Genomic DNA, 7167 nt, shown 5'->3' on the forward strand with positions numbered 1-7167 from the left:
CATGATGAATGAACAGAGCAATTTACATTTCTAAGACACTAATACATTTGTCTGTACTATGTTAATGCACTGTTTCTAATAGTTAAGGAAATAATTTTTTCCCCATATATATGTTCAGTCACATGACCTCGATGCATTTTCTGAAAAAAAAAATGACCTGGTTATCAGTCCCTTAAACCTAAAATTAATCATCTCTTGCAGCTTGCTGGCTTTGTAGATTTTTGACGACTTCTATTATTCTGAAAATCATTATTTATTATTTGTATAATGTAGAAACACCTGTAATGTGATTACAGTTTTCTAGGATGGTTCATCTGCCCACGTCATTCATCTCTGGGGCATGGCTGGCTCAGAGAGACTGACAATGAGTGAGTGACTCAGTAATTGAAATTGATCTAGTCTAGATCATAAACAAATTTAGTCTATTAGATGATACAATTATTTGTAATACTTTGGTATGTCTGGATTGGGTGTTGATTGGTGCAAGCTGTGAGACCAAGTTGTTCTTAATACCTGGTCTTCTCTGTCTTGCAGGATTATACTGATGGTGACAGATTAACAAGAGCTGGAAAATGAAAGATTATTTGGATGCCACACACAGGAGATCTAGTGTACCAAAGAATCAATCACTTTCATGCGGGAAAAAGTAAAGCGTGCCTACCACTCCTCTGTCATATTATAATACTGGATTGTGACACATGGATATCGAATTTTTGATGGATTTATGAGCTATCCAAGTAATTTTAATGAAAATAGTTGAATGACTGACTGCAAAACTCCTTAACAAGTGCGGCATGTTGTAGGTTTACCATCTCCATAACCTCTTTTCATAAACATAAAGAGAGCACGATGTTCACGTCAGCTGGATAAAATACATAATAGAAACTGGATACAATATAAAAACTGCACTTGATATGGATAAGGACACAAATATACTCATTTGGTCTTTTCCATTGGTATTTTTAGTGAATGGACAAAGAGGTGGTATGTTTCGGGGAATTTGTCCACTCAATTCGCTTTTAATCCTTTCGGTACTGTCCTCAGTGGGATTTAGCAATGTACCAGGAGTCGAATATGATTGGGGAGCTCAACCCAAGTTAGTGTGCATGCCCCTACCTGCAGACACTGATCCAGGTTGTTTTCCCCCAGATGGGGTTACTCATGGCCCTATAATTAATGGAAATAACAATGGTCATGGCAACGGTCACAGCAACGGACATGGGAAGGGACATTTTGTTGGAGGCTTGCCTAACAGTCCCCTTGGGGGCAGTAGTCGAAGGGGCATGTCTGATGAAGCAAAAGCAACTATTCTGCACTTGAGGGAGAGCCTAGTGCGTCAGAAGGAGACCATTCTGGATCAGAGGGAAACTATACGAGAGTTGACTGCAAAACTGACACTCTGTGAGGGATTTGGGAGGGGTGCAAGTGGGCACCACAATGAAGACCACCATGGACATCTTGGCTCTCACCACTCTTCACATCTCTATGACAGTGACCGTCATTCTGATCCACACTATCCTCTCAATGGCTATCATAATGACCATCACAGAGGGAAGCCACCATTTTTGGGGAAACATGCATTTTCCCCAGAACAGGCAGGAAAGACCTTGCAGGCTCTGAAAGAGAGGCTGGAAAATTTACAGGTTGGCGATATTGTTTAGAAGGAAAAAAGCTAATATGTATTATATTATAATCTGTATATTTTTCAAGAGTAAAAAGGAAAACACAAGGAACATGTTTCCTGAAGAGCCTTAGTTCACTTTTCAGTCCTAAGGATTTGTCCTGAGATTATCCTTAAGGAGGTGCAATATTCAGTGTCCTTGTTCTCTCGTAAATGATGTATTAGTATCCAGGGACAGGTTCTGATCACCAGATACATTCCTCCTTCCTCACAGGCAACCTTACATTGCTTGCTTAATTTTATTAGTCCCATTCCCAAGATGGCACCATGTTTGAAAGGCTGAAACACATTGAGAGGAAAGCTGAGATTTACGTTTTTTTTTTTTGTTTTTTTGTTTTGCTTTTTTTTATATTGTGAAAGATTCTCAGTTCAAGGACTTTGACATATTTTAGAATTTCTGCCATTAAAAAAATTGGTTAGCGATTACTAATGTTTAAAAAAAATAAGAAAAGAAAAGATATTAGTCTTTGCATTAAATACATTTGGAATATGTGCCTCAAGTTTTATTACACTTGCACCTGTCTCTGGGAAGATGTGTTCATATAGCACAGCTGTAACAAGGTTTTGTGACTAACTAGCTAGTATCACAACTAATTACACTTATCCACCTTGATGAGCCATTAATCGTGGTGTACTATAGCATTGAGTAAGCCGGATTTTCTCTGACTAATAAAAGGAAGGAGGTTGAGAGTGAAGGAGAAGCTGGTTTAAATGTCATTGGGCTCTTCTACATATTGGCATCATTAAACACTGTACATATGGGATTATATTCTTAACACAAATGGGTTACAAATGTTTTTTTTATAGTCACCTAACTTGTTTAATCTTAATTATTCTATTTTCGTTAAAGTGTGAGCTATCCTAGTATGCTATTTTTCCTACAGAGTGTTGGTTAACTATTCAGAACCTATAAAATTTTGCATCATTTGCATTATTGGTTCAATTTAATTAAAACCTTGCCATTAATGTATACACAATAACCCATAATGACAACATCCAATACTCTCATTTGTTGCTTTGCACATCTGGATTTCTCAAGATGCTCTCAAACTCCATCAGATTGGATAAGGAGAACCTGTGATCTGCCATCTTTAGGTCTTTAGGTATCTCCACAGATATTGTATAAAGTCTATACTTTGGCTGGTTTTGTTAGATGTATCACGTGACCCCAAAGAGTAAGTGTTGTAGCACCAGAGCATACAGTAGGTGATTTTTTCTTCTTTCTAGCTTGCATAAAGGCTGATTGATGGAAAATTATTGAGTTGCCTTTCCTTGCAGTAGGATCTTCTATTTCTTTTAAGGATTTATGAGAGGTCTTTGGGTTCTTTGAGTACCTTTTAACCTGCTTACTGAGTTTGGCAAGGTCTAGGTGGTTCCAGACTTCTTCCATTTCACAAAGATCAAGGTCACTTCGATTCTGGGAACATTCAAAGATTTAGAAAAGGTTAACAAACTGGTTTTAGACCCATGTCCGTGTGTCTGTAGGTCTCGATTTGCTCTGTTGAATTGTATGGTCTGACATTTTTGTTTTTCCTTTGTATGTATTCTCCCATCAGGCAAGAAATTCATCTAGCACCTATTCTAGCTCACTGAAAGACCTTCTGCAGCGCAAAATCAGTGCACTTGAAGAACAGCTCCACCATCACCATGACAGTCACCATGACTATGGCAACCACGAATCCCACCCTGGGCAAGGCCATCGTGATAATCACCATGATGACCAATATGGAGATCGCCATGCCAACCCTGATAATAACCGCCGCTATGGTCATCATTACAATCACTATTATGGCCATAACCTTGATCAGCTCAGCACACACAATAATGATAATGATGATCATCATGATGACCATCATAACAGTCACAATGATGACCATCATGATGACCACCATGACAGCCACCTGAATGAACACCATGATGACCATCATTCTGACCCCCATGACAGTGGTCACCACAGCAACAGCGATCATGGCCACCAGCGTCGTAGCCCTCTTAAATCTACAGCGTCCAGAGCACGTGGTGCCTACAATAAGCTGGATTCTGTTCTGAGCCATCTATACCACAGGTCTCCAGAAACAGGTGCTTTTCAATAAAGAGTTGTTTCATATTTGATGTATCAATAACCTTTGAATAATAAAGTAATTTAAAGAAGATAATGCAATTTCTTGCCTTCTCACAGGGAACCAAAAGAGACGTAAGAATCCTGATGGTTTTCAAATCGGGTTTCCGATGCACACCAACTACATGTATGGCCGGATCAAGCACACTCTTCTCAATGAAATATTTGCCTTAACTGTCTGCCTCTGGTTAAAGGGGGGTTCAGGGCCAGGAATAGGCACCCCTTTCTCTTACTCTGTCCCTGGCCAGGCTAACGAGCTTGTCTTGATTGAATGGGCCAACAGTCCAATAGAATTGCTGGTGAATGACAAAGTAAGTTACATAGCAGTAATTTAGATCTTTCCATTTTTTAATGGTCTTTGGTTTTGCCAATTTGATCAGTTGCAGTTCATTGACGGGGCTTATGCCTGGATTCTAAAGGAAGCAAGGAGTTGCTAGGATGCTAAAATGCTATATTTGCTAAAATTTACCTGATTTGCTAAATGTTGATCATGATGAGATTCATATGCATTGAGAATATAATTCTCTAGAACTCTCTCTCAAAATTTTTATGGACCATCAGACGTCACTGGTTTTTCAACTTCTCATCAACTTTTATTTTATAATAACCACGAAAAAAAAATGTGATTTGTGCATTCAGCCACAAGAGATTTCACATTTACAATTAATTCCAGAAGTTTTCTTTCCACATTCATGGGAAATCATTTCTGTAGAGACCGTGTTTTCTGCACAGAGACATTGTTATGTTGGAACAGGTTTAGGGCCCTTTAGATCCATGAAAGGATACAGCATACAAGATGTTAGACAATTGTGTACTTTAAAGTTTGTGCCAACGGTTTAATGAAAGGCTCACATATGGGATTGATGTCAGGTGTCCACAAACCTTTGGCCATATAGTGTACCTTCTGTAAGAATTTAGGAAATAAGTTATATGACGTTATCTCCCTTTTCAGGCTGTAACTCTACCTCTATCTCTGCAAGACAGTAAGTGGCACCATATTTGCGTGACTTGGTCGACACGGGATGGAGTATGGGAGGCCTATCAGAATGGAGTGAAAAGGGGCTCTGGGGAAAATTTGTCCCCATGGCATCCCATAAAACCAGGAGGAGTCTTTATACTGGGACAGGAGCAGGTAAAGATATTAATAAGTATTATTTTTCATGTTTCATCCTCCTGCAGATTATTAAGCCATTTTACAACGTGTTATCTGTCTATCCTTCTGAACAATAACAGGATACTCTTGGTGGCCGTTTTGATGCTACGCAATCATTTGTTGGAGAAATGTCAGACCTACAGGTATGGTCCCGTGTTCTTAACTCTCAAGAGATAGACAACCAAGCCTCCTGTTCCAGCCACCTAACTGGAGATGTTATTGCTTGGAGTGAGTCTATTGTGGAACTTCATGGAGGGGTTACCAAATATCCATTTGACCCTTGTCACTAAAATGCCCAAGCAGGTTTCTGCTACTGTTTTTAAACCCTTAGAACCCCATGAACAAAATCTTAAAATGCATATGATGGCATAAAAGAAAAATCATTTACAGTATTACTCTAAAATGAGGCACATGTTGTTAGAAACAGAAAGACCCTTTCCAAACATCCTGGGTATGAAAAACAGTATCAGTGAGTAACCTGTGTTTGAAAATATTGTTTATTCTGTATTATGCATGGTCTTTAAAATGCATATCATTTTCATGCACTTTTCAGATTAGAAAGAATGCATTTTTTTTTTCAGACACGTGGTCTAAACTTATTTGATTTCTAAGAGTGTTTGAAGGAATACATCACTTGTGGTTAAAGGATGTGAAAAATGCTTAAAGGAATCTAATGTACTGAGCTTTAAGCAATAACCACACAATATTTCTGTGTAGTTTTTTTTTATAACAAAGGAAAGCTCTTAGCAGCATAACAAAGACAAATTACGCATTAATTAGTCCTGTAAATAAATTACATTTCAATGTGCTTGTCTGCTTCTCTGTCATGTTCAGGTATTACTTCATCGAAAAGCTTAGTTGTAGTTTTTTTTCATACTTATGCAACTTTGAACTTGTGTGTGCGTGGGTGCATGTGTGTGTGTGTGTGTATGTGTGTGTGTGGGTGGGTGGTGTGTGTTGATGCTGTGTAATATGTATCAGTGTAAAAGTATTTTATTCTTTTTTTTTTTCATAAAAATATTTATTAAGATCTTTATTTCATACCAGTGTGTATTTGAATATTACAGGTAGGTTGTGTGTTAAAATGGGTCTGCATATGTACATTCAGTGAGAGAGGAGCTCAGTGAGAGAGGAGGTGTCCATGGCAACGTAGCTTAAAGAAGGATTAAACAGACAAAGAGAACGCTCGGGTGTAGACCTATTCTCTTAGAATGCAGAACATGCAATGTTCTCTCTCTCTCTCTCTCTCTCTCTCTCTCTCTCTCTCTCTCTCTCTCTCTCTCTCTCTCTCTTGTTCTCTATTTTGTAAGAACACATACTGTATGATTGAAAAGCATGTAAAAAGCTTAAGGATTCTGTTTGTTTTTACTCTCAATTGAATCGAATTTTATGTTCAGAAATGAGCAATGTATCCCTAGCTCATAGCCTCTACTTGAATGACTTCTCTGTATTTATGTGTCTGTGTGTCTGTGTGTCATAACTTGCTGTGTGTGTGTGTGTGTGTGTGTGTGTGTGTGTGTGTGTGTGTGTGTGTGTGTGTGTGTGTGTGTGTGTGTGTGTGAGAGAGAGAGAGAGAGAGAGAGAGAGAGAGAGAGAGAGCATTAAATCTTGAAAATCTTTATCTTCCCGCCTGTGAGTTTACCTTTTTCTAAGTACACTCTGTAAGGAGCTAGATGATTTTCTGTGTTTATGTCTCATGTTATTTACAGAGACGCCGACTGCAGTTAATGACATCTCAGAATCATTGTCAGGTACAAGCATGCAGTTGCCATGGCAACAAGCCGACACCAAGATTTGTTTGTAGAATATGAAGAATTACACTACGGTGCTCATGTCTGCTTTCCGGAGCCTTTCAAGCATACTCCAAACATATTATAGTAAAGGCTAGCTGTGTCAACATTTCTAATTATGTAGAATATATATTCTGTACAGAAAAAGCTAACAGACATCCATGACTGGCTTTTGTTGCTCTGAATGACATCCTTCCCATTCAAAGAGCAGAAATATTTTATGTGGATGACCATGATATCATCAGGATTATGTTGATCTCCCATTGTTAGTACAGTATATTTTCATTAAGCATAATTGTTTGAGGGAAAGGTGACAAACATTTTATAATAAACAGTTTAACTTGCTTAAGAATAAATTGATCTAGACATAAATTAAAATAATCTTGCTTAAATTATTGAGTGCATTTGAAAAGGTATTGAAAGA

At 38.2% G+C, this 7167-nt stretch overlaps 1 protein-coding gene across 1 annotated transcript; it reads left to right on the forward strand.

The window, feature by feature from the left end:
* Positions 1–540: 540 nt before the first annotated feature.
* si:dkey-14o18.2 (neuronal pentraxin-1) lies at positions 541–5528 on the forward strand. The gene is made up of 5 exons (XM_027143838.2): positions 541–1643; positions 3238–3760; positions 3861–4111; positions 4753–4932; positions 5034–5528. Exons 1-5 carry the CDS (start codon positions 915–917, stop codon positions 5241–5243), a joined length of 1893 nt encoding a protein of 630 aa, XP_026999639.2. The 5' UTR covers positions 541–914; the 3' UTR covers positions 5244–5528.
* The last annotated feature ends 1639 nt before the right edge of the window (positions 5529–7167 follow it).

This window comes from Tachysurus fulvidraco, chromosome 7, assembly GCF_022655615.1.
Source record: "Tachysurus fulvidraco isolate hzauxx_2018 chromosome 7, HZAU_PFXX_2.0, whole genome shotgun sequence".
NCBI classification, from domain to species: Eukaryota; Metazoa; Chordata; class Actinopteri; order Siluriformes; family Bagridae; genus Tachysurus; species Tachysurus fulvidraco.

Excerpts from the sequence above, each read along its gene's own strand:
- si:dkey-14o18.2 (XM_027143838.2), top strand. The coding sequence starts at position 915 with ATGGATAAGGACACAAATATACTCATTTGGTCTTTTCCATTGGTATTT. Across the intron at positions 1,644-3,237 it reads AGAGGCTGGAAAATTTACAG|GCAAGAAATTCATCTAGCAC; the intron begins GTTGGCGATATT and ends TTCTCCCATCAG. Across the intron at positions 4,112-4,752 it reads AATTGCTGGTGAATGACAAA|GCTGTAACTCTACCTCTATC; the intron begins GTAAGTTACATA and ends CTCCCTTTTCAG.